This window comes from Chroicocephalus ridibundus, chromosome 6, assembly GCF_963924245.1.
Source record: "Chroicocephalus ridibundus chromosome 6, bChrRid1.1, whole genome shotgun sequence".
In the NCBI taxonomy this organism is placed as follows: Eukaryota; Metazoa; Chordata; class Aves; order Charadriiformes; family Laridae; genus Chroicocephalus; species Chroicocephalus ridibundus.
In genome coordinates, this window is record NC_086289.1 from 58,516,799 (window position 1) to 58,541,560 (window position 24,762).

General features: G+C 47.8%; 1 protein-coding gene across 2 annotated transcripts; it reads left to right on the forward strand.

Moving 5' to 3' along the window:
* Window positions 1-585: 585 nt before the first annotated feature.
* On the forward strand, window positions 586-23,841 carry ATG4B (autophagy related 4B cysteine peptidase). Of its 2 annotated transcripts, none has more exons than XM_063338760.1 (13): window positions 586-679; window positions 6,261-6,359; window positions 6,880-6,951; window positions 9,035-9,133; window positions 10,770-10,871; window positions 11,827-11,899; window positions 12,964-13,043; window positions 16,263-16,459; window positions 17,475-17,553; window positions 18,286-18,431; window positions 19,123-19,179; window positions 19,472-19,565; window positions 22,003-23,841. In XM_063338760.1, exons 1-13 carry the CDS (start codon window positions 670-672, stop codon window positions 22,074-22,076), a joined length of 1,182 nt encoding a protein of 393 aa, XP_063194830.1. In that variant the 5' UTR covers window positions 586-669; the 3' UTR covers window positions 22,077-23,841. The 2 variants fall into 2 exon arrangements, with proteins under 2 accessions (XP_063194830.1, XP_063194831.1); XM_063338761.1 differs by lacking the exon at window positions 586-679 and adding an exon at window positions 3,301-3,459.
* The last annotated feature ends 921 nt before the right edge of the window (window positions 23,842-24,762 follow it).

Below are 24,762 nucleotides of genomic sequence, written 5' to 3' on the forward strand. Positions count from 1 at the left end.
TGGGGAAGGGGTTTCTGTACGGCGCTGCCATCAACCAAGATGGCGGCCGCCATACGGCCGCCGCCATTTTGACCGAGGCGCCGCCGTACAGCGCCGATGCTGTGGGGCGGGTGGGGAAGGGAAGGGGATTGCTCCCGGTGCCGCTCGCTTGCCTTCTGGGTGCTGCAGGGCGTGCGCCTCCCGACGAGCCGCCCGGTCCGCCGCAGCCGAGCCGCCAAAGGCACCTCCGAGAGAGGCAGGGGGGGTTACCCCCCCCGGGAAAGGGGGGCGGGGCTCAGCCGGCTCCGTACGACACGATGGTCGCGCCCTTCTGTCGAAACTTCCCCGGGCGTACGTGTTATGGGCCGCTCCCGCCAGCATCGTGCGGAACGAGCGGAGCCCTTACGCTCGGCCACGCCGCCTCCCCCAGCCCCGGCCCCGCTGCCCACCCGGTACCTCTCCCCCTCCCCGCGCCGCCTCTCCGTACGGAAAAATGGCGGCCCCCAGTGCGCGGAGGAAGCCGCGCGGCGTGGCGCACGGTGATGAGCGCCGCCGGCAGCCAACCGCCGCGGAGCCCGGCGGCTAGCGGCGCTCCCATTGGGCGGGCGCCGCGCTCGCGCCTGAAGCCGCGCCGGGGCGTATGTGTCGGCGAGGACGGCAGCGGCCGCAGCCCTCGGCGGGGCCGCCGCCATGGACGCAGGTGGGTGGCGGGGGCGGCCCCTTCCCGTGCCGCGGCCGGGGCACGGTGGCTGTTTGCCGCCTTAGGAGCCCGTGGCCCGGCCTGTCGGCCCTCGGAGGCCTACAGTTTCCCGGGGCGGCCCAGGCCCGGGCGGCCCGGAGCGGCGCGGCCTCCCCCGGCACCGTGAAGTGCGGCCCCCGCCCGACCGGCGGTCACCGCTCCCCGGCCTTGAGGGGCCCGGCGGGGCCCGGCTGCTTACCTTAGCGGGGAAAGGCAGTGGGTCGGGGCGGCCCAGCCGGGGCTCTGTTGCCGCCGGTGCAGGCCGGAGCCCTGTCAGTAGGGAGGGGGATCCCTCCCGTCCTTCTCCGCCTGGTTCTCGCCGTCCGTCCAAAAAAGCTCTTCGGCGCTGTTTGGCGGCTGTCCGGGGAGCGACCCGGAGGACGAAAGCGGTGGCAGGGCAGGTGTCCCTGGGTTCTGCTCCCCAGGCGCTGGCACTGCCTCCGCCGCGCTGGGGGTGAGGGCACCGCGGCCACTCGTCACCTTTACTGAGGTTTGCAATAGAGGTTTTGCTTTGGTACAGGGGGAGGAAAGAAAGGAGTGTGTTGACACTTGGGCTGGGACTTGCTTCCTCCCAGCCTTTGCGTAGTAACAGCTTTCATCCACCCTCTGCAGAGATAAGTGTTGTTCCATAATAACGAACATCTTCCTGTGCCGTGTGGGTTCCTCCTCCGCGCTGTGGGAGCGTGTGTCTGTGGGGGGAATCCGTAGCTCCTGTCCCTCCAGACTGTTGTTTGGGTTGTTTGCCCTCTCGGTGCAGCTGCTGCTGTTATCAGTGTTGGTAGCGTCCCGACTTTCTGCCTGGTGCATCCTTGGCACATCGTTGCATCCAGTCTCTAGTGCCTGGCAACAAAACGCATTCCAGCACGTGAACTTACACAACCTGAGCTGGGAGATATGTTTGCTTTCCCTTTTTGTAAGCGTTATGAGGCTTATCAAGGGAAGGAGAACCTCGCTGTGACAGACAGTAGGGCTGGATCTTCTCTACACAAAGAGGAGGGGGCTCTCTGGGCTTTGGAGCAATGAGAGCTCAAGCCCCTTGGCATCCAGCCCTGCTCCTGAGACAGTCAGGGGCCTGACGGGCAGACTTTGAACTGTTTGCTCTGGGCCTCCAAGAAAAAGCACCATTCTACAGTAGACTGACTTTCCTCCCCGTCTGTCTCTTAATTCCTTGTTGTTGCTTAGATAATCGGGTTTTGTTTTGTTTGAAAGAGCTTAGGAGAAAGAAGAGACTTAATCTTTCTTTTGCAAAGGCCAGAAATAAGGCTTTAGGCTGTTTTTTGGTTATCTGCTTTCTGGGCGTTTTTCAGCAATGGGCTTTACTACACAGTGAAGTTACCTTCTCTTCTTGACTCTCTTTTGAAACATTCTACAGCCGGTAGCTTCCCTCCTTTCTGCTCTGCCCTGGGTGATGTCCCTCTGTCAGCTGAGGGAGGTGATTGTCCGTCGCATTTCTGATTCTTTTGTGGAGGCTGAAGGAGTCAGGGAAAATGTGTCTCAGCCCTTGCAGGCACTCCCTGAGAAACATTACAGTATCGGAGAGAGAGGCCTCTCTAGAGACTGGGGGAAGCCCAAGAAGCAGTTTGGGAAGTGAGTTATTGCAAAGCCTGGTTTTCCTTCATATGATGCTCCAAACCTCTGCTTCAGTATTTTGTATAAAGTTTTTCAACAAAACATCTAAGCTGCTCAGGCAAACTGTAATGAAAGATGATTGATGCTGGAGCGAAAATCAGCTGTTTTGCTGTGCAAATGGCAGGGAAAATCACATGCCGTACATCCGTTCGAGTCATCAAAGTTTTGACTTGTTGTTATTTGCTTACCAAAGCTGATAGAAAACCACATGGCTTTGGTTTTGGTAAAGCAGGTAAAGTTAGTGGCTGTCAAGGACTTCATACTTGCCGTGAGCACGTATCTTGCCTTCAGCACGTCTGCAAACTGGCATCACCGGTCAGGGTCTGCTCTGTGATGCCTGGCTGCGCTTCTGTGTTTGTTTATGTGGGAGCTTATTAAAGGTTGGGCTAATGTTTTTAGCTCAACTTTTTGTTGGGCAGCTTAAGAATACAGGAAGAGAGGCAAGATTTCACCCTTTACCCTAATTCTGTGTATTGAGGCAGTTTTTCTTGGTCTATGTCAAGATGATGCTATAGAGCTTTTCAGTAACCCTGCATGTACTCACATTTAGTACGCTGGTATTGAAAGTCACTGGTACCGCAGGCGCGTGCTGGGTGCGTCAAGGGTCGGTTCCTTGCGCTTCATACAAAGCAGGCTTTTCTGGTGTGGCCTGTTATCTTATAACTGAGCAAATCTAACCACACGTACAGAAGTGGAAGAGAATTCAAACACTCAGGCTTAATGCTGGTATTTAATGCGGGTTTAGTTTGAATTACCTTTCCCTAGGTTCTATAATATAGATGTTTTCTGTAGTGGCGCATACAAAGCTTTGTCTTTTCCATCAGAGCTTTCTAGGGAGCGTGTGGGATGAGAAGGTGGCGCGGGACACTACGGCAGACCCCGTGGAAGGTGTGCCCATGGGGCAGAGATCCAGCTAACCTCACATCATTCACCGCATGCCCAAGGCTCCTGGAAAGCGAGGCTGCCTTTCTGAGAGTGTGCTTTGCAGGGCTGAAACTCTTGGCTTTTTAACTGTAAATCCGCTGTGCATGGAAAGAAGTTGAACTGTTGTATGTGATGTGTGCTCAGATTTTCTGCGGAGGCTGCTGCTCTGCTGTCCTGGATGCTCAGAGGTCAGTATTTAAAATAGATTGAGGGCTTCTTGAAGGTGAAGTTTTGGAGTGCTGCCTGAGAAATTTGCTGATCTTTTGCAGCTCCGAAGGGAGCATCTTCAGATAAGATTTCTGCTTGGTGAATTTCCAGTTTAATTTATTTCCAGACCCTTTGCCTTTAAGAGGGAGTGAAAGGCTCCTGGGCAAGTTGTGACGCTTTTTGTACCCCTCCCTGAATTGTTTGGATCCCACTGGCTCATATTTAGCTCGCTTGGGCAATAGCACAATGGATGCAGTTTTGAAAAAGTGCCAGTGTGTCAGGAAGGTAGATGTTTGAAAAGGAAACACTTGGTGGCTTCAAGTCTTGTGGGGAGTTTGTTGCTCCCATTATGAAATTATTGATCGTTTGAATTTTCCTGCCTGCGAAGGTGAAACTTTAACTTCTGCCTTTAACGGTTGTGCCTTTTCAGATGGTGGCAAGTATTTTCTTCCATAAAACCAACATATGCACTAATGTCTGACCCCATTTTTCGGATGCGCAGCTGAACCTACAGGACCTTTGCGCGGAGCCCAGATGTCAGGCATTCAGCTGCAGGACCATAAGGCTGGGACTCTCCTCGCGAATGTGCAGTGTCATGGCACAAGCAGTTTGCATGTGCCGCATTCCCTGAATACGCAGCTGGTCCAGCGGGCAGCCTGGGAATCCCTCCCGCCTGCTGACCCCTTCCTTTGATTGAAGGGGAAAGACTCCAGCAGATCCTTGCCGTGAAGCTGCCAGTTGCAAATCCTGTGCTTGCTGAGGAGCTGGTGCCCTGTGAAACGTGGAGCCACAGAGGATGTGACATTTGAGAAGGCGAGGAAGCATCGCTAGGAAGGAGAAAGAGGGGTGGTGGATAGCTTGATAGTTTCTCTGTAGCATCCTTGTTTCAGTAATTTTATTTAAGCTATTTGAGGCTCCTTTGGCAGAGAGCTGGATGCATGGCAAGCTTAAGAACTGACAAAATAAACCCACGAAATATTCCTTGGAGCTTTAAAACCTGAGAACTTCAGGTTTTATGTTAAGATAGTTTCTGGTAATGCCCTGAATTAAAAAAAAACTACTAGCTTCCCTTTGAGCTATCAGAATAAACTTGTAATGTCTCATCCCAAAGGGAAACTTCTGAAAATTAAGGGAGAAAGTCAAATGTGGTGCACACTTGAAAACATCTGCAGAAACCACGTTGCTTTCTTCCCTGGAAAGAAATCTCCAACATTGAGCAAGGAAGGGAGTAAAAGTAAGCCAAGCTATTAAATACAGACGCAGAAGGCGTGGACTGCTGGGGATTCGTGAAGTTTGGCTAGCATACGGTAAAGAAATTTTTAATTTCCCTGCTAAGGTTTGTTAAAGGAAAAGACTGCATTAGTTTGCTGGTACTTTTCTGTGCAAGCAGAATTGCCTTGCTTTAGCTTGCTGTTGAGAAGTCACATCACAGGATGGAAATGAGTGGCCCACACTATTGTAAATGTGCCTGAAACAGTCTATAGACTAATTCGCACGAGGAACGTGCTTTAAATCTTTTGGGCTAGGGTTAGGACCAGAGTCGAATTGAAAATTTCATTTAGAAGCCTGTTTTCATCTCTATTCTGCCAGGGTTCCTGCTTAAACAGTAGTTGGTCTCGGGGGTGGTGTCTTGCTGCTGCTACTTACTTATTTTCTTCGACATTTGGAATTGGAATTTCAGGTTAGAGAGCCCCAGGGCAAAAGGCCAAAGGAGGCCAAAATGTCTTGCGTAGATTGTTTGCCCCAGCACAACATGGAGTATCCTAGATGTCTGAAAGAAGGGGGAGCAGAACCTTGTGGTGACTTTCTAGAGCTATCATTGATGCAAATCGGCCAAGTTATTATTTACTGGTGCTCCAGATGACACTTTGGAAAGCTAAGCAGGGAACGATTGGGAGGAAAGCTCATCTACGAAGGTCTTCTAGGTGTGAGAAGGGTGAGGTCTGCTGTGTAGGCAGCACCAGAGAAAAGCAGCAGGTGACTCCTGGGAAGTCAAAAGTGAGGTGTACACCGTGGAGGGTGGTAGCTTTCACAGAAAATGGGGCTGAGGAGCTTATGGTCGTTTAGTCCGTTGCCCTGTTTTAAACTCATGTCGTGTTACTGCAGATTTTATTGCATTTGCTGTGAGAGAGAGATTTTCAATAATAGCTTTAAGAGTTGCAGAAAAGTCTGGCTTAGTTCTGCTTTGCATTTTTGTTAAAGAGTTCACAGCTACAAAATTAGACGGTTCATTTCCAGGCTTCCAAGACCATTTTGAAGTGCCTTATTTCCAAATACAGACCTAGTGGAGCATGGTTCATGCAAATCTCCTTTTTTTTTTTTTTTTTTCTTTTCTTTTTTTTTCCCCTCCCCATTGCCTGTGTCTCTTGCATGAAAGCTTAGGCTGCCCTGATCCAAGGGCAGCCTGTGCTGCTGAGTCGTTCTGTAGCAGTCCTGTAAGAGGTGGTGGATATCTGGGCACTGATGGATGCCATGCTGTGAAGGGAACCGGTAAAATATACCTAAGGTTTGCCTCTGAACAGCTAAGGTACACCTCTGCACAGCTCTGCCTTCCTCTGCTTGTGGAGCAGCCGGGGGTGAGCCAGGGCTGCGTCAGCTCTCTGTGTCTTCCAGAGTCGGTGGTCGCAGGGGCAGCCGTACCGTGTCTTGCCAGCTCGAGCCAGGTGCTCTGGGTGTGCAAGGTGCTGGCCCAGAGCAGCTCTGATTCTGTAGTTTTGTATGATTTTTTTAAAACCCAAGGAAAAGCTGCGAAAGGTATGTAATTTCTTCTTTCTCTTTCTAGCTACTCTTACCTATGACACTCTCAGGTTCGAGTATGAAGACTTCCCTGAGACCAAAGAACCCGTTTGGATCCTCGGCCGGAAATACAGTGTTTTTACAGGTATTTTGCGTGCACGGTGCAACATGCTCTAATGCTCCAGAGGACATCGTTAGTTTTGGGCTTTGCTTTCTGAGCAGCAAGGCGACTGCAGAGTGTGTGTGTCTCTTTGCTGGCAGAGCATGCAGACTGCAAGTGCCATGCTTCTCTCTCTCCGGCCATCTCTGTGGGCTCTGGAATATTTTTGGGCAGTAAATTATCATTGTGACTTGTGTCATGGGGCCAGGATGGTTGAGGAAAGGGGATAGCTCGGGAACAAGGCAGGAAAATGGTTTACTGCTTCATAATTTGCCTATGGCCATGATTTCCTTAGGTTGATTGCAGCTATTTTTTGGGGAAAAAAGAAAGTTTCTTCTGCACAGCGGCACTGCCCTGTTCCTCAGCCAGATTTTGCCTCTCTGGGCACACAGACCGAGTGAGGAGCAGATTGCTGTTGTCACTGGGGGAGGTGGGTGGGAGATGGATTTAGCTGTGTTTGGTGCTACCCTCACATGTGTGCCTTTTGATACTGAAAAATTTTCAGAGAAAGAAGAGATCCTGTTGGATGTGACCTCTCGGCTTTGGTTCACCTACAGAAAGAACTTCCCTGCTATCGGTACGTACTGTGGATGAGTCTAAGTATATCCTGGGAATGAAGATAATCTGGTGATCTCTACCTAATAAAACAGTCCCCACAAGCATAACGTTAATTCATTTCCGCTTATAGGAATCTGAAATACATTTTGTTTAATTGATAGGATAGACTGATAATGAGAATTCCTCATCCCCTTGGATATGAGGGATAACAGTGATTTTAAAAAGGACACAAGAATGAGTTTGGGAAGCCTACCTAGAAGTATCCTTTCTTTGAGCAACATGAGAAGATTTTTGTACTTCATTAAGTCCTACATAAGTCTAACGTGAAATATTTAATGATGGTCTTGGGCTTGAGGTGGATTAAAGACATGAAAGCTAGAGCTATGATGCAGAAATTACTGCCTTTTTGCATCTGCTCTGGACTACGTGGGGGGTTTTGTTTGTTTGTGTGTTGTTTTTTTTTTTTTAAATGCCTGGAGTGGCTGTTACACACAGGAACTGTAATATGGGGAACATTTCCCTCCTCGAAGGAGGATGTCTTGGTTCCTTAAGATATTCTGCATGGTCTCTTCTGTGGTGTGGTTTTCTGTATTGACTGGAAGGGATATCAGAAGAGATCTGAGAGCAGGTAAATGGGATTCCAAGCCCCATCCATGTCCTCGCTGTCAACGTCATCCCCGGCAGTTGATGAGAAAAATGGCTCAGGTTTGGAAAAGAGACTTGGTAGCTGGTCCTTCTAGCTTGTTCTGTTCTTTCCCTACTGGGAAACCCTTTGCCTAAGAAGCTATGAGACATCTTTGATGCAGTTTAATCCCTTTAAATTCACGTTTGTGAGCCATATTTAAACATGCGTTTGAAATTGAAGGGTTAGCATGTGTTTAACTATGGCTCACAATTATGATTGGGGTTTCTGCGCGAGTTATTAGAGGGTGGGGGCGGGAAGAAATCCCATTTTCTGAGTCATTTCCCATTTACAGTATAGATACAGTTTGCATGTCGTACAGTAAACCTTTTCCTTTTTCAGTCTTTCTTTTCCCAGTCATCCCTTTTATCGTTGGCCACTTACCCTCTGAAGAGCTCACAATATTTAAGTGGGGAAGCACAGAAGGAAGGGGAGTGTCATGCTAATTTTGTAAAGCAGTACCAATTTTGGATGTTGCATATGTTATAAATTGCTGGCAAAATTATAGAGGATAGCTGCTGACCATCCAGAAGGTGATTAAATAGTTCTCTTTGATGATTTTTCTCCCTGGGCTTTTCATGCAAAGTAGTTGCATGGGATTGAAATTAAAAAGCAGCATTACAAAGAAACTACTTCTATCAGTGGTGTTAAGGCGCAGCTGACTGCGTGCTTGTAAGACAGCTCACTTGCTCTGGTCACACTAAATATTTTATCTATGAAGCTTGCAATAACAGCCAGAGCTTCAGTGGAGGAGCAGCAGTTTCCTTTTCAAGTTCTGTCAGGGAAATACTTCCAGCCTTGAGGCTTTTGTCTCAGACTTTCCAGCATGAGCTAATATCCAGCTTATTCTCCAATTTTATGTAGGTTGTGTTTTTTTCGTTGCTGGGGTGGATTTTTTTTGACTGTTGGCATTTTTTTTTTGGCCTAACTATGTTGTTCGCTCTGGAATCTCATCCAGTGGTAGCCGCTTATGATGTGGGAATTCCTTGGGACTGGTTTGTTTTACATGATGAGTTGCCTTCTTAGGATGAGGATTACAAGGAGTCACCTGTAACAAGCACCTCTGTAGAAATGTGTCTCTGAATTGGGCTGGGAGCCTGCAACTAGGTTCAAGGGCTGTCGTGCTCCCGAGAAATTCAGCTTGCTTTCTGCTTGCATTGTTTGGATTTCCGTTTGAAGTTGGTTTTTTTTTCTCCTTTCATTCAGTCTTAGAGGGCTTTTTTTGTTTGTTTTTAATAAACACTGATAACTGCATTTTTGTTCCTCAGCCTTGGGTATGTGAGCTAAGGTAGTCCTTATTCCCTGCCTGACTTCTCGGGTGAACCTGCTACCTCTGCAGGCTTACAGCGCGTTCATTTCTTCTCCCTCTTGGTACTGTTTTACTATTTATTACATATTTATTTTCTGTTCTCATTTACAGGAGGAACCGGTCCCACATCTGATACTGGCTGGGGCTGTATGTTGCGGTGTGGCCAGATGATCTTTGCTCAGGCCTTGGTTTGCAGGCATTTGGGAAGAGGTAAACCAGCGCACAGCCCATTCTGACTTCCAGCGCCACGTGTTCCCACAAGTGCAGTACTTGTAAGGGCAGCACGTAACTCAGCTGGGAGTTGCTGAGGGCTCTGTGTCTTTTTCTTCAGTTTCCTCAAGTCCAGGGCTGTTGAGAGAAAAGTCTACTGGAAAATCAGCAGGTTTTTCCCCGCTGTCTACAACTCTGCATAGATACAGTTGTCCAAGCCTTAAAATGAAGTAGAGCCCTGTAACATGCTGGTTAAATCCGCATACTAGATTTTTCTTTAAGGGTTTTTTATATAACTGAAGTTTAAAACAACTTAGTAGATTGATTCTTGTTTATAGTTCAGTTTTGTCACAAAGCCCTCACTTACTGAGAGTAGTCGCCTCTCCCTAAATACTTCTGTTCTTGTGCTTGGCCCATGCTTGGTCTGTAAGGAGCTATAGTGGAGTGGTTTTTTGAGAGTTGTTGATGGCCTTCAAATTTGTAGGGGATGATTTTTGTAGTGAGGTTGTCAGAGGAGAAGCTGCTGCCCCAGCATTTGCACACCGTTCAAGGAGTCGCGCACACATCACCCGAGTCTCTAACTGCTCACACCAGGGTCCCTTCGCAGCGGGCAACCCCAGTGAGTTGATGGGTGCCCCTTTCAACTCCTCGCACTCACACATACTCTTGGGTGTGCTCCCTCCTGCTTCAGGCTCAACCCTAGGCTTCCCACAGCAGAGTCCCAAGCTTCAGATTTTATAAAAAAATAAGTAATTTAATTGAAAGGTACAGCAGCAAGCTCAGCCCAGGCAGGGTGCCTCCAAAAAGGGAGGGACCTTGAACAAAGAAATCCCTGGGCAATTACACCCTTGGGATCTCTACACGCACCCCTCATGTGCTGTTCACATGTCTGATAGTCCAGTGGTGATTTTTGGTCTGGAGTCTTCTAAAACCTTCTTGGATTCTTCTTCTGTGTCCAGGCAGGTTGGCTGTTGACTGCTCTTATCTCATTGATTTGCAGTCTCTGCCGAGGCTTGTAGCCTCCTTATGTTCTGGTTTACGCTTCTTGTGCACCTGCGCTATCTGGCAGAACATGGGGAACTGAAAAGTTCCAGACTTGGGGAAAACACTACTAAAATATCAGTGTGTTATCAACATTTTTCTTATACTAAAAGACTAAACACAGCACTGTACCAGCTGCTAGAAAAATTACAATGAAAATTAATTCTATTGTGGCCTAAAGGCTAAGCAAACAGCATAAATCACATCATATTATAATCTTAAGTAAGTTATTCTAATTAAAACTTACTTCTTTAAGCTAAACAACTAATAACTGTCAACAGAGGTCACCTGTTTTTTCCCAGAATATGTAGCTCGTGCCAGTCAATGAGAAATTGTAACACTATTTCCCATCTGGGGGCTAGAGGTACAGTTGGTGTTTTCTGTGAGTGATATTCCTTTACCTCAGCTTTGAGAATGCTTAGTTTTCTTTTAAAATTAATCCTTTGGCGTTGGGAATGCCTCACATCCCTAGTAATAAGATAGCAACATGAAAATCGAGTCAGTTGATGGATGCACATGGAAGAGAATTGTAGCTTGCAGCCTCTAGTTGCTAATAAATATTGTGTTTTATTTCATATATTCTCTTCTCTCTTAGACTGGAGGTGGATAAAAGGGAAGAGGCAGATGGATAATTACTTCAATGTTCTTAATGCCTTCATTGACAAAAAAGACAGCTACTACTCCATTCACCAGATAGGTAAGAGTCAGTGCTGAAAGGGGTGGAGATACTCTGGGTTTTCAATGAATGTAGAACATTGCTCCGTGTTTGTTTTACTGGCTTAGCCAGAGAAAAACCCCAACGAAGGTGTCAGGTAGTACGTGATACTTGTTTTCTGACGTGATGTAAAACTACCACTCTTTATTATGGATTGTGATGGATCTTTCTTCTTGTCTCCATTAAGGCCGTCAGGTTTGCCTAATGCTCTAGGTTATATTCAGCATCACTTTCCGTAACCTAGCTAGCTAAGGTGAGAGGAACTCGCGTTGTTGCTGTTCTCACTAGGACCTTGTAAAACGAGAAGATGATTGAGCGAAGAAATTCTTGAGAAGTAGCAAATGGACTAAGGAAGGGTCTCACTTTGATACAAACTTCCCTGGCAAATAAAAGAGAAGCAGCCTGTTCCAGTTTTTCCTATGGGGTGTTAAGGCACCTATAGCTTGAGCAAACAGAACTGCAGATTACAGGGGTGGTCCTGGTAATCAAACGCTCTTAAGTAAAATTTCTTCTGAGGTAACATTCATAGAATCACAGAAGGGTTTGGATTGGAAGGAACCTTAAAGATCATCTAGTTCCAACCCCCCTGCCCTGGGCAGGGACACCTCCCACTAGACCAGGCTGCTCAAAGCCCCGTCCAGCCTGGCCTTGGAACACCTCCGGAGATGGGGCAGCCACAGCTTTTGTAGGGAGTTGCCTTTTGAACTTCTGTGTTATTGCCTTTGGGGGAAAGGATAAGGATTTGCTTAACAGGCCTTGAGGATATGCTTCTCTCGTCCATGTACACTAAGATACCCATGAAAGGGTAGATTCTGCTGACTCAAAAGTGTTTCCAAGTGAGATTTCTTCCTTATTAAATACAAACTCTGATTAGGAAGGGACATGGTGTAGGTGAAAATATTTGCTAAATTATTTTGGTTTTTTTCTTGTGATGCAGCCCAGATGGGAGTTGGAGAGGGAAAATCCATAGGTCAGTGGTACGGACCAAACACAGTCGCACAAGTGCTCAAGTAAGTGCTGTGTTTTTCCTTTATGTCTTTCGAACCCCGCAGCGGGGTCATTTGGCTTGCAGTACCTCGTAGCTTACAGGTTTCTGCCCATTGACTGAAGTGCAACTGTATGTTTTAACACTTTTAGCAGGCAACCTGCTTGACCTTATCAACCTGCTTGGGCAGGAGCTTGAAACGAGCCCTTATGTTATTCAGATGCTGGCAAGACGTGAGAGGAGACAGGCTACAAGTTGAGGACAACCCCCAAAAATCTCTCTCCACGTCCCACAAGTAATGTGCTTGCCGCTAGAACCGAGTGCAATACTCTGCAGCAGACCAGAAGCAAGGGTCAGAGCGGATGATGGTTGCCGTAGTTTGGATCTCTGCTAGCCTCAGAGTTGCCTCTGCTGACCTGACAACAGTGTCATTGTTATCAAAAAGCTGCCAGCGAGCCATCAAGTCACTAATGCGTTAGCATGAAAGCATTAGTATTTGCTGTCTGGGTTCTTGGGCAGAGGATCAGAGCGATGCTGGAGCATGGTCTGCCTTTAATAATTGGGACACACTGTATTTTGAGAAACATTCTCCCTCCTGTTGCCATTCTTTCCTCACTTTGATTCGGTGAGCAAGGATCTCCCTAGAATAGCCTGGGATTGCCTGAAAGCAATTCCCAGGTCATACTGTATGCTGAATTAGCCCAGGATCTGGTATAGGCGATCAGGAGACACTGTAGGGAAAATAAAAGTGATATTTATTTTTTTTCATTTATTATTATCTATTTTTTTGTGCTGTCTCGCTTTCTGGTAACCAGAAGCTATGGGATTTGAGTTGGAGATTCTATCAGGGCTCTTGTACTTAGTAGCTGCTGAGGGACAAATTCCCAGGTGTGGTCCCATTTGCAACCTGGCCATAATAACCGGTGGCAACAGAATCTACAACTCTGATACTTGTATAAAAACATACTTTACAGCACAATTGATGAAAGCCAATCTCTTTCGTAATCCAGTTCCTCCTCTTCGGAACACCACCATCTTTGTCTCGTAACTAATCCTTGCTTACTTTTTTTTTTTTTAATTTTCCTATAGAAAACTTGCGACTTTTGATACATGGAGTTCACTGGCAGTCCATATAGCCATGGACAACACAGTAGTGATGGAAGAAATCCGTAAGTATCACCTGGAGGTAGAATGTGGCATATCCTCTGGCAGCAAGAAGCCAGAGTGCTAGTACAACACAACAAGCATGAAGTGAATGTTCTGTATTAAAGCTGTGTCCCAGCATGCTAAAACCAGACGAGAATTGCTGTTCTAGGGCAAGGAAGTCCCTTGTTTGACTTTGGCTTCATCTGATAAAGCCTCTGACTTGGCACTGTGGCCTCTGGATCTGGAGAGGAGGTCTGCTGACCTTCAGCCAGTAGGTGGGAGCTGCTTGGAAGGTAGTGTCAAACTTGTTTCTGGCCACAGGTAGCGAGCAGTAAATGGCTGCTTCCTCTCTCACATAATGGGGTAGGAATGTCTCTGCTATTAGGCAGAATAAGAAAACTAGAACAGATTGCTGAAGAGGAAAATGAACAAAATTGGCAGGGGAGGCGGAGAGAAGAAGGGAATCTCATGTTTTAAGGAGTGCTCACGGGTTATTTCTTTTCTTTTTTTTCTTTCTGGTTTTTTTTTTGTTTTTTTTTTTTTTTGGTGCATCCTGTCAACAGGATGGCTCTGGAGGCTGAGCAGCTGCGCAATGCTTGCTTGCTTGCTCATCCCTAGCATGCTTGCTCAGGCTGCGGTAACCAAAGCTGAACGCCTGCGTTGCTGGTTGCTGCAGTCCTGCCTGGTCCTGGCCACACAAGCCTTCCCCTCGCTTGCTTTAGACTAACTCGTGAGGCAGTGCGCTTACACAGCACAAACCCACGCAGTGTTTTCTGCCAGGTTAGTGTTCTGAAACAGCACGTAGAACAGTCCAGTGAGCGCTGGAGCTGGTGCAAGGTTACAGATGAGGTTGTGGCAGGCACCATTTAGGCTGGCTTTGGCTGCCGCGGAGCCAAAAATCAATTAACAGATGATTTGTCCCTAGAGTGCAGGACAGTCACTTTACAAAGTCACATCTCTTATCAGGTGGTCTCAATTGAGAGGCCGAGAAACGTGGGATCTGATTGAGAAGTGCCTGTCTAACCTTAGGTACACATAGTCTTGTAAAGGTATATGCAGATGCCCTTGGCTTAAACAAGGGCCAGCGTGAGGACAGAAATTGGATTTATCTCTCATCTTTAGCCTGCAAATGTTATTTCTAGAACTGAAGCATGCTGACTGCAAGGCTTGGATACGTTGCAGGCTCTTGTCCGTGTGGCTCGTGTTCAGCACTGACACTGCTTCAAGCAATGTGTCCGTACAGCTTGTGAGGTGCGTGTGGGATGTTTGCTTATTTTCCTCAAATGTGAATCATGATGTGCCCGTTCAGGGCCGGAAAGTCACTGTATGAGTGGGACGCATGTGTTATATGTCTGTAGATATGCGTTATATATCTTGTGCCCCAAACATGTGTCGATAGTGAAACATTCAGAAGTTAACGCTGTTTCACACATTTGTTAAGTTTGGTCACTGTTCAGCCTAAGGTGTGTAGGAAATACCTTTCGCTACAGCAGTGAAGAAAACATCTATCTTTATCCCTTCTGAGTCAGTTTGTTGTACGAGAAAGGGGCTCTTAGCTGTGTGTTGGAGAATCCTGTGCATCAGAAAGGTGTTGAGAAACCAAGACAGTAAAGCCAGTACCTGACAGCAGCAGCAGCAGGAGAGATGTTGTGTCAGATCTGTTGGAGTATATTTGCAGTAAATGGTTTGGATCCAGCTGGGAAGCTTTAGGCAGGTTCCGCTGTGCTGTGACACCACAGTGCTGCAAAGCCTGCCAAAGAGGCTGGCTGAGTTTAGTCTCTGCCAAGCTCCCCACTGCTTAAACCGGGGTTAAACCTGTTCATACTGCAGCGCGGGACTGCCACTTGCTTTGCCCGATGAGGAAACCTGCAGGGACACCCCGTGCAGCAACAGTGCTGGCTTGGCAGCTGATTTCAGATCATCGGAACAGGCAAGCTACTGCCAACAAAAAAAGCCATGATCTTGACTGTTCCAAGAGGATAAATCACTATGAATAATGACTTTCAATTGTCTCAAGACCTCCGGTCACTGTAATATGTCTGGGCATGAGAGATGCACTCATACACCTTCTCCTTGAGGGACGGCGTAGGGATCACCTGCACACTCTTCAGCGCAGGTTGTCTCTCATACTGAGGCTTTAGAACAAAGTCCTGTTTGTTCTCCCTTGGGTGTAACGTTCTCCTGGTTCAGCTGGGTTTGAAGCTCTTAGTAGTGAGTATACACCCTGTTGAAATTGCTGGTGATGAAGGTGTTTACATCATGTCCTACCTGCTAGAGTGTCCTGGCATTCAGCTGAGGCCAGGAATTAATTAAATTAGCCTCTGGCATTTTGTCTAATTGTCTTGGCTTTATGATTAAAGTGCTGTGGGTTTCTTTGGGGTTTGGGTTTTTTCTTCACACACCCAGCAAGTAATGAAATTGGCCAGTGAGACAGGTAGGCTTGGAGATGTTTCTGTACCAGAATTTACATGACCTGGTTGCGTTACAGCCTGGCTGTGTGTTTGTCAGACCTGTAGAATGAGGATGCATAGCGCTTATGTCACGCGTATGCCCCGAGGAGCTTTACTGCCCCATATCTTACAGGCAAAAGCTCATGCTGAAATTGTAGAGTTTAATGATCATCCTGCTTTAGGTCTCTAAAGTAGCTTCTGAATGATCCCCAATAAAATTTCTGAAGGCTGTAGTGAACTTCAGGAAAACTACAACTGCTCTAGATGCTATGTTTGTATCTTGTTACAGCGCCAATTACAGGTGAATATTTCCTGTGTTAAGCCATAATGCTTTCCTCATTTGGTTCAACTGTCTTCATCTCCTCCATTAACTCCTCTGGAGTAGTCCAGATTTTTCTTTTTCTGCCTACATGCTCTCTGAAGTCAGGACTCTTGCCTGACCTCCTAATCAACTCGTTCAACCTTGTTGGCACAGGTTGTTGCTTAGCTGCTCAACCGCTGGAAGAATTTGCATTTTAACAGCCCACCAGATGGTGGCTGTGAGTACAGCATGCTTTGGCATAATCTTGATGTCGGCTTAGATGAAATGCTGAGCCCTACCAGAAGCCCTGCAGGGAGTACGTACATCGCATGACCCCAGCACTGGACTTCGTTACGCTTTTCTTTTGTTTTTTTAAAGTGTTGTAGGCATTTACTAAATAGCAATTGTTAATCAGAGCTCGAATAGAATCACTCAAGGTCTAGAAACAGAGGTTATTTCTGACGCTTTCTGCTCATGTTCCCTTTCTGTAGGGCGGTTGTGCCAGTCCAACTTCCCGTGTGCTGGAGCTGCAGCATGCCCTGCTGTGGAGTCAGACGTACTCTATAACGGGTACCCAGAGGAAGCGGGGGTTAGAGATAGGCTCTCACTGTGGAAACCATTGGTGCTGCTGATACCTCTCCGCCTTGGGCTCACAGAGATCAATGAAGCCTATATTGAGACACTAAAGGTAGGGGACGTGGAGCTGAATTCTTGGTGTTCTGATGCTTAAGGACCCTGATGAGAATGAAGTCATTTCTGGAATTTCATTTTGGGGTAAAAATAGTCAGAAATAATTGTCCTATTTTCAAAAGAAAAATGTGTTTAGAGACAATCCTTGTCAGAGGTCAGGATATGGGTTCTTGCAGGTTTTAGTCAGGAAAATCTCTGGGGCTTTTGGGGGATTGTGGTTTTTTGGTGTTCGGGGTTTCTTTTTTTAAGGATCTTACTTCACAACTTAATCTCAGTCCCTCTTTGTGTTTAGATGGTACCAACCTGCTGAAACATTTGTTCAGCACAACTGTACTGGGCTTGGTGGCAGCCTGAGCGTTAATGAACGTAGTGTTGCAAACTCCCTGTGGCTCTGATGCTGGAGCTTGTACTGCAGACTGAGCCTAGAATTTGGCTGACGGCTGCAGTGTGGAGTATCAGGAGGCTGCTGAATTTAGGGTGTGCAGAGTACACGCACAAGACAGGGTGCACATTGTCTTGTGTACTAAAGCTAGCAAGCTCTGAGCTGCATGGGTAAGAGCTCCAGATTCATGCGAGGTTACTTGCCCTGAACTCAGTAGATGGTGCCTGGATACTGCAGCTGGATAAGGAACTTAAACTATTTCCTGAATGATCGTTCCCTCCTAAGAGCACTGTTGCAACCTGATGACAGTTCCACAGTATCTTGCCGCTGACTGCAGCAGAGCCAGGACTTGCCTGGACTGAGTCCTGGAGTAGTGCTGCTGCTTCTGTTTGGTCCATCTGTCTGTTCCTGTCAGCAGTTAAAGGTGTTTTTGAGCTGCTTTTGTGTTACTTGAAAGCCTTGTGTTGCAGCCCTCAGCCTTCCTGGCGGAGCTTCTCTCCAGAAATGGCTGTTTCTGCTGTTTTTCAGTGTCCCCATCTTTCTTTCCCACTGCATTTTTCGATGTTTGCCTTTGTTGCCACCTGCTGTCTCACTGTCTGTCAGCTGTGTGTTTTCTGTATTGCTTTTCCAGCACTGCTTCATGATGCCCCAGTCCCTGGGAGTGATCGGAGGGAAACCAAACAGTGCTCACTACTTCATTGGCTATGTAGGTGAGTGCCCAGAGTGCAAAGACTTTCCAAGCATCTCCCCCCCAGCTAAAAAATGCTTGTGGAGCGGTACAGCTCTCCACCTTGGTCTGTAGTGCGTGCTGCAGGGTTCCTCTTTCCTGCTGGAAGTGTGGAAGGCTGCTGTGAATATCTTTGTGAGGACCCGAATGATGTAGCTTTGAATGGTGGCTGTAGTACAGGCTGTGAACTTCCACTGTGTAACGCTAAATCCTGTCTAAATCCTAAATCTCTAAAGAGGTGTACATAGAGGCCTTCTCCAAGGCTCAGAGCTGACTTCCCTTCAGGGGCTTTAGTTGTCCCCTTCCTGAAATTCTACAAACTGTTGTCTGTTTACTCTCCTCCTTCCCTGTGATTTTTGTCTCTCTGCCTGAGACCTTAATCTGGTTGTGCTCTGGATTTCTGGGGCAGACTTGAGCTTACATGGGACCCTGGAAGGCATGTGCAGGAACAGTATCCAAATAGTGCCTGTGCCCAGGCTGTTGCTGTGCAGCAGGCACCGTGGTTCTGCTGGCAGCTGGCTCTTTGCCTGGATGAGAAGCATTTGGGGAAGTGACTGAAAACAAGTTGTCCCTAGAACGTGGGTTCTTCTGTGGGGTTACGAGAGTTGGCTCTGTCATCGCCCTTCCTCCTCTTTGTATCTCACCCTTTGCTTATGAGAAGGCCAGCTTTTTGGAACAGTTCTTCCTGTTCATGTCTCCTTGCCTGTCTGTCCAGGTGAGGAACTCATTTACCTGGATCCCCACACTACGCAGCCTGCAGTGGAGCCCAATGACAGCGGCTGTCTCCCCGATGAAAGCTTCCACTGCCAGCACCCGCCCTGCAGAATGAGCATTGCCGAGCTCGACCCCTCCATTGCGGTGGTGCGTTCCTGCTGCTTGTTGCTGATCACCCGAAGGAGCGGTGTTGTGGGCCCTCTGTTTCACAGCTCTCCTTTTCCCCGGGGAACGGGCAAGGGCAGTGGTGATGGGTTGGGTACTCTACGGGCACGCTGTGCTCTGGGCAGGTGCTGCCGTGGGTTTCAGTAATGTTCGTACAGAAGCTCCTCGTGCAGGAAGCAATTTGGTACGGGCACCAAAGCGATTTGGTGCAGGAAGCGATTTGGTACAGGGGAATCTGCCATGCATGGCAATTAAATTCCATTCTTCATGGGGCACCGTTCTTCTCTCAGGTTTAGCTTGGGTTTTGAGTCCTGCCTTCTGATGGGCAGATCTGAATCCATTCCCAAATCCACAGCATGATTCGGTGTGGCTTGTTTTCTGTTGCGCCTGAGATGCCTGCCCTTTGTTTCCATGTGGGTTGGTTTCTGCCCAGTTTTCCTTCTGCAGTAGAGCAGACGATTACATTGATGGTTCCAGCGCTTGGATGGTCTGGTCACATCAAACATATGGGGAGCGTTCGGTTTAACAGGGCAGCGTAAGACACAGTTTAAAAGCAAGGCAGTTAGGCGGTGTAACTGCTCGCAGTCCTGGTCCTGTTGCTTGGTATTAATACAAGGCTTTAAGACTGAAATGATCAATCTACAATACATAAAGAGAAGTTCTTTTTTTACAGGGCTTTTTCTGCAACACGGAGGAGGACTTTAACGATTGGTGCCAGCAAATCAAAAAGGTTTGTGTTTATATCACCAGGAAAGGAATATAGGGTATTGTCTTGTTTCAAACTGCTGCACAGAGAGCACGTTCTCTGCAGCCTGATCTCATTTTAAAGCATGTGAAAGTAAGTTTATTAAAAAACCAAAAAGAGCATAGCTCCGCAATTCTGCTGATGATGCGAGTCAAAGATTTGAGAAACATTTTTTCAACTGCAATGAAGTCTCAACAGATCGTTATTACCCCTTAAAGACCCAGAGCACCATGAGTACAGAGTTGTTGGTTCTCACGGCTCTACTCTTGCTCCACAGCTGTCCCTGGTAAGAGGAGCGCTGCCGATGTTCGAACTGGTCGAACGCCAGCCGTCGCATTTCTCCAACCCCGATGTCCTCAATCTTACACCAGGTGAGGCCATGCAGGGAGGAGGCAGAGCTAACGGGTGAGCCGGTCCCTTTGGTTTTCTGGAAATGGTGTGGAATTGCACAGTGACTTCTAGTATGTTCGTTTTTCCCCAGCAGTTTGATGTGGAGCTCTTAGGGCAATTGATCTAGTTCTTTGGCTTTCGACTAGTGGTTCACAGATCCCATAACACAGAGTACTGCGTCCAGGTCTGGAGCCCTCAGCCCAAGAAGGACATGGACCTGTTGCAGTGGGTCCAGAGGAGGGCCACAAAGATGATCAGAGGGCTGGAGCCACTCTGCTGTGAGGACAGATTGGGAGAGTTGGGGTTGTTCAGCCTGGAGAAGAGAAGGCTCCGGGGAGGCCTTACAGCGGCCTTCCAGTACCTGAAGGGGGCCTACAAGAAAGCTGGGGAGGGGCTGTTTGCAAGGGCATGTAGCGATAGGACGAGGGGCAATGGTTTTAAACTAGAGCAGGGCAGGTTTAGATGAGACATTAGGAAGAAGTTCTTTACACTGAGGGTGGTGAGACACTGGCCCGGGTTGCCCAGAGAGGTGGTGGAGGCCCCATCCCTGGAGACATTCAAGGCCAGGCTTGATGAGGCTCTGAGCAACCTGATCTAGTTGGAGATGTCCCTGCTGACTGCAGGGGGGTTGGACTAGATGAACTTTAAAGGTCCCTTCCAACCCAACACATTCTGTGATCTCAGGATGATTTTTTAGAATGAGTCTGTGATTGGTGGTGGTGACTGAGAGGAAGAAACTCCAGTTTGTGGGCCATCACAGCAGTGTGAATCTATGACTTGTAAAAGGATGCTTGGAGGAATCAAAAGGGTCCATTGAAAAGGTTGAAAACTGAGTTTCTGGGTAATGAAAATGGTCAAGGACAGTGCTGTTCGAACTTGGTTCCAGTGTAAGGCACTCCTTCTCTGTGCATATGCCACTACCAGTGCAAAAAGGAACAAGTGCTGGGCGGTATCTTGGCTGTCAGGCTCTGCTTATCACGTTAATAATGTGCAGAAACATTGCAGGAGATAAAGAGCCATTGACAGCTTCTGCCAAGAGGAGTGAATACGCGTGGACAAACTTATCCTGTTGCCAGGCATTGGACTATGTCCCGTCACTTGCGCCCTGCACCCTGTGCTTCCTTGCTATCTCTTTCTCTCTCCCTTAGCATCAGCTTTCAAAGACTTCCTTATCTCACTGCCCTTTTCTGTAAGAATGCTCGACTACCTTAAACTGTCAATTGATCTTGGCCTGTATTAAATTGTCCTTAAGTGCTACCTTTCTTACTCTTAAAAATGTTTTTGTAGTGGGCTACTTGTTCTTCTCCCTCTTCCCTAGGTTGCAGAGCCTCTCCCATCTGCTGTGGCTGTTCTGTTTCTCTTACAGTCCTACCCCTCACAAGAAGGATTAATCAGACTCTCATCAATGTCCAGCCTCTCGTTTTCAGTTTTCCTCAGGGAGTTGGGTTCTCTGCTGTGTTACGGAAGTGAAGGGGGCTGCTCCTCTGAGGAGCACCTCTGGAAGTTGTGCTGCCAGGACCCATGGGCACTGCGGTTTGATCGAGAACAGTGACACTAGGCATTTGCACGCACTACTATGGAATTAAAAGCTTGTCACAAAATGTTCAGGGGGCCCTGCAGCCTTGTGTCCATGTGCTTCTCCTCTGTCCCCAGCCGTCAGTTATCGCTGTTTAGCTTTTGGCTGGCTGCTCTGCCGAGTCCAGTGTGTGCTTTCTTGAAGCCTGAGATAACGTAGGTTTCTCCTTTACTTACCCAGTTTGCCCATACGTTCTCACCTGAATTTCCCCTGTGGTAAAGTTGCTTCCCCTTTAGGTATGTGCTCCCTCCTCATCACAGAGTTGGAAGGATGGACAGGAGGGATCAAGTACATTATCTTTCCTCACAAAATGGGACTGTACTAATTGGTTTTGGGAGAGTGCATGTTGTGTCGTTACGTTCCCCAGTCGTTGGATCAAAGGCAACTATAGCAGAAAACAAGTCTCTAATACACAGGGGGGGGAATGTTCCTGTGTTGCTTAATTGGGCCAGAAATCTTCACGGATATTAGCCCAGACCTGGGTCAGTTCTCCTATTTTGAGCCTCTTGAAGCAGAACTGTCTTCTGCTAATACAGAGCTGCAGCCCAGGAAGGTCATACAAAACACGTCGCAGCACAGAATTGCTCTGCACCAGGGCTGTGTTCGGGGTCTGTGAAACGTGATGCACCTTCGGCGCACCGTATTGTCTCCAGTGCATTTTCTGTGCTACTGCTGTGTGCTATTTCTCATCCCTCCTCAGAGCCTTCACTCAGGTGTGTCACGGAGTATCTTGGAAATTATGGGCCCATGACACTGGTTCTGCTGCCCTCCAGCTGCTGGTCTCACTGACACCGAGCAGTCAGTACGTCCCACGGAGGTCATGCTTTCTCTTTCTCTTGCAGACTCCTCCGATGCCGACAGATTGGAAAGGTTCTTTGACTCGGAAGATGAAGACTTCGAAATCCTATCCCTTTGAAAACAAATAAGAAACTGACTCTGCAAATTTGTGTTATGTGTGGGGAGAAGGGGGGGAGGGAAGCTCCTTCGAGAGCCTGGGGCTACCGGTTTTCATAGGTGCTTGCTGCCATCCCCGCCTCTTGTCCATCCTGGCATTCTGTGCAGCCTCTGAGCGGAGCGCGCATTGTCTGCGTTGGGATGAAGAACCAAGTGGGTGTTACAGCCTTACTGGCTGGAGTCGGAATTTCTCAGCAGAAAACAGTTGCTGGAAGTGGATGCAGTGGTGCTTAGGAGTTCAAAGCCTATCTGTTACATCAGCAGGTCAGTTGGCCTTCTGGGGGAGGCATAGAAATCGTTAGAGCGCTAAATCCTTACATGGGGACTCCCCTCTGAAGCTTAAATAGAGCCACCCGTCACTTAGCAGGTGAAATGTACAGTTAATTCCTTTAGCAGCTTCTCTTATCACTGGCCAACTTGGACTGCAGCTCACAACGCAAATGAACAGCAGATGAGTCCCAACGAGACAGCTGTGAAGCCCCGGGAGCGCAGGTGGCCGGGCTTCCTACCATACAACTCCTGTTCATGCTTTGCAGTACACAGCGCATCCTCGCAGGTGCAGTACCCCTCTCCTGCTCACATCCTATGAAAAGAGAGTTGAGGGAAGTTAAAAGTGACTGGTAATTCAGTAAGCAAAATGCTCGCTGGGAAGGTGGAGCAGACCCATGACGCTGGGGAGGAATGTCTCAATCTCGGTTTACATAACAGCAGAAAGAATGGAAGAATAGAAAATGTGTGTTCTTGCTCGGTGAGTCGATAAAGCATTGTGCTTCTACAACAGATTAACCCCTACAGCAAGTTATCTTCAGGAAAGCTGCTTCAAGCAGAGAATTGGATTCCACAGCCCTGGGGAAAAAAAAAAGAAGTCCACAGCTGGGAGAGGCAAAACAGGACAGCTGAGATCTGCCAGTCGTGTGCCTCCTTGTTCCCGGGCCCGTGTGCTGGCATAGCAGCTAGGGAATTAATCCTGTTGGTACCAAAAACGTGAGCTATAAAAGTCTTCAAGGTATTCTCAGTGGGTTGTTCTGCAGTTTCTCCAATTACTCCTGTTAGACATTCCCTTTCCAAATCAGAAAAGGTGCCTGAAGGCCAAGTAGGCTTCCCAGCTGTCAGCACCTTTCCTTTTTCCTTTTGTCCTCTGCCAGCTCCCTCTCCCTGCAGAGTATGCACAAAGGCACCGTAGGAGCTAACCCAGAGAAACCCATTTTGTGTGATCATCCCCAAGAGGGCAGTGAAGAGAGAATGCCTTGAGAAGGTCCAATTATACTGGAAATTTTAGCTACTTTAAGATGATAGCTCTGCCTAGGGCCCTTCTGCACACAGAATTCAGAGAAAGGTCTTAATGCAAACTGCAATAGTAGTTGCTGAAGTAGTTTCCTTAGTGCATGCTGCAGATTGCAAACCTGTTTACAAGGCTTTGTTTTGTACATTTAGGATTGGAACCTGTCAGTTGATGCTTTTATGCCCAAGGACGGTGACAGCTGGCTAGAAATGACCTATTTCCCCCGTGACTGACCTACTGATGCTCTAACTGTCCCTAGGCTATCCAAAAGCAGAGGTTTGAACTGGGAACCACAGTGCTTCTGTCACTAAATTATTATTTGCTGCTTTCTGCCTGCTTCTCCTCTTCTCCCTTGTAGTTAGGGGAAGAGGCAGCAGAGGAAGTGGGGCTGTGCTCCATTCATCTGCTTTCAATTTGTATCTGAATAAACAGATCTAAAACCTTTGCCTGGCCTAATGTTCTTGCACGTGAAGGTGGTGGGGGGGGTGGTATTGAGTAACCCTGCGGCGTGGTTGCGAATGCTGTCAAAATGATTGCAGTTTTGATCCTGTTAGGGCAGCGAAGGCAGATGGGAGCAAAAGTCAAACTACGTGGAAGGGTGACTTTACCTTCCTTTTGGTGTACCCGAGAGAAGAGGGGCTGGCTGCTTGGGGCAGAGAAGTTAAAAACACTTCCGTAACAATTCTGCTACTTGAATTTTAAGCAGCACAGCCTCTCTCCGCTTCTAAAACAGCGTAAGCTCTTGCAAGACTGGACGTGCTTTTTTTGGCGAGTCTCTGCCATGTGTGCTTTTGAGGTTGCGGGGAAAGAGCCAAGCAGAGGCTCAAAACTTTTGGCATTGGCAGGTGGAAAGTGAAACTTGTTTCCTTCAAGACTGTTTGCCTGCTGTTTAGCTAGCTAACCGATAGCTTTTCATAGCATCAGTTTCCAGCTAGCCTTTTAAACCTCAGCTCTGCAGTAGCAAATGTTACAGAAGTGTAGTCATTTCAATGATCATTTTTTGTATTTGCTGTGCAAGGGCTGGACTCCGTGCTTGAACTTTGAGGCTCCTTTTGTTTGTCGTCTTCCAGTGTTGCTGGCAGGGCCTGATTCAGCGTTACAGCTCGCATCCTTCACGAGGAGTGTTTCTGCTACCAAGGAGCTGTGCAGCTGCAGAGTGAAGGCAGCAGCTTTTTCCATTTCGGCTGATATTTGTATGAGCAATTTTGTTTTAAACATTTACCACCTTCTCCCTGCTAGTGGATCAGTTCAATCCACCTCTCTCTGAGTTAGAGCAGGATTTAATCTCTGTATCAGCCAGCCTGGAGATCAGTCCAGTCCATACTGCTAGAAGGCGATTTAACTGTCCAGCAGATAGAGACATTAG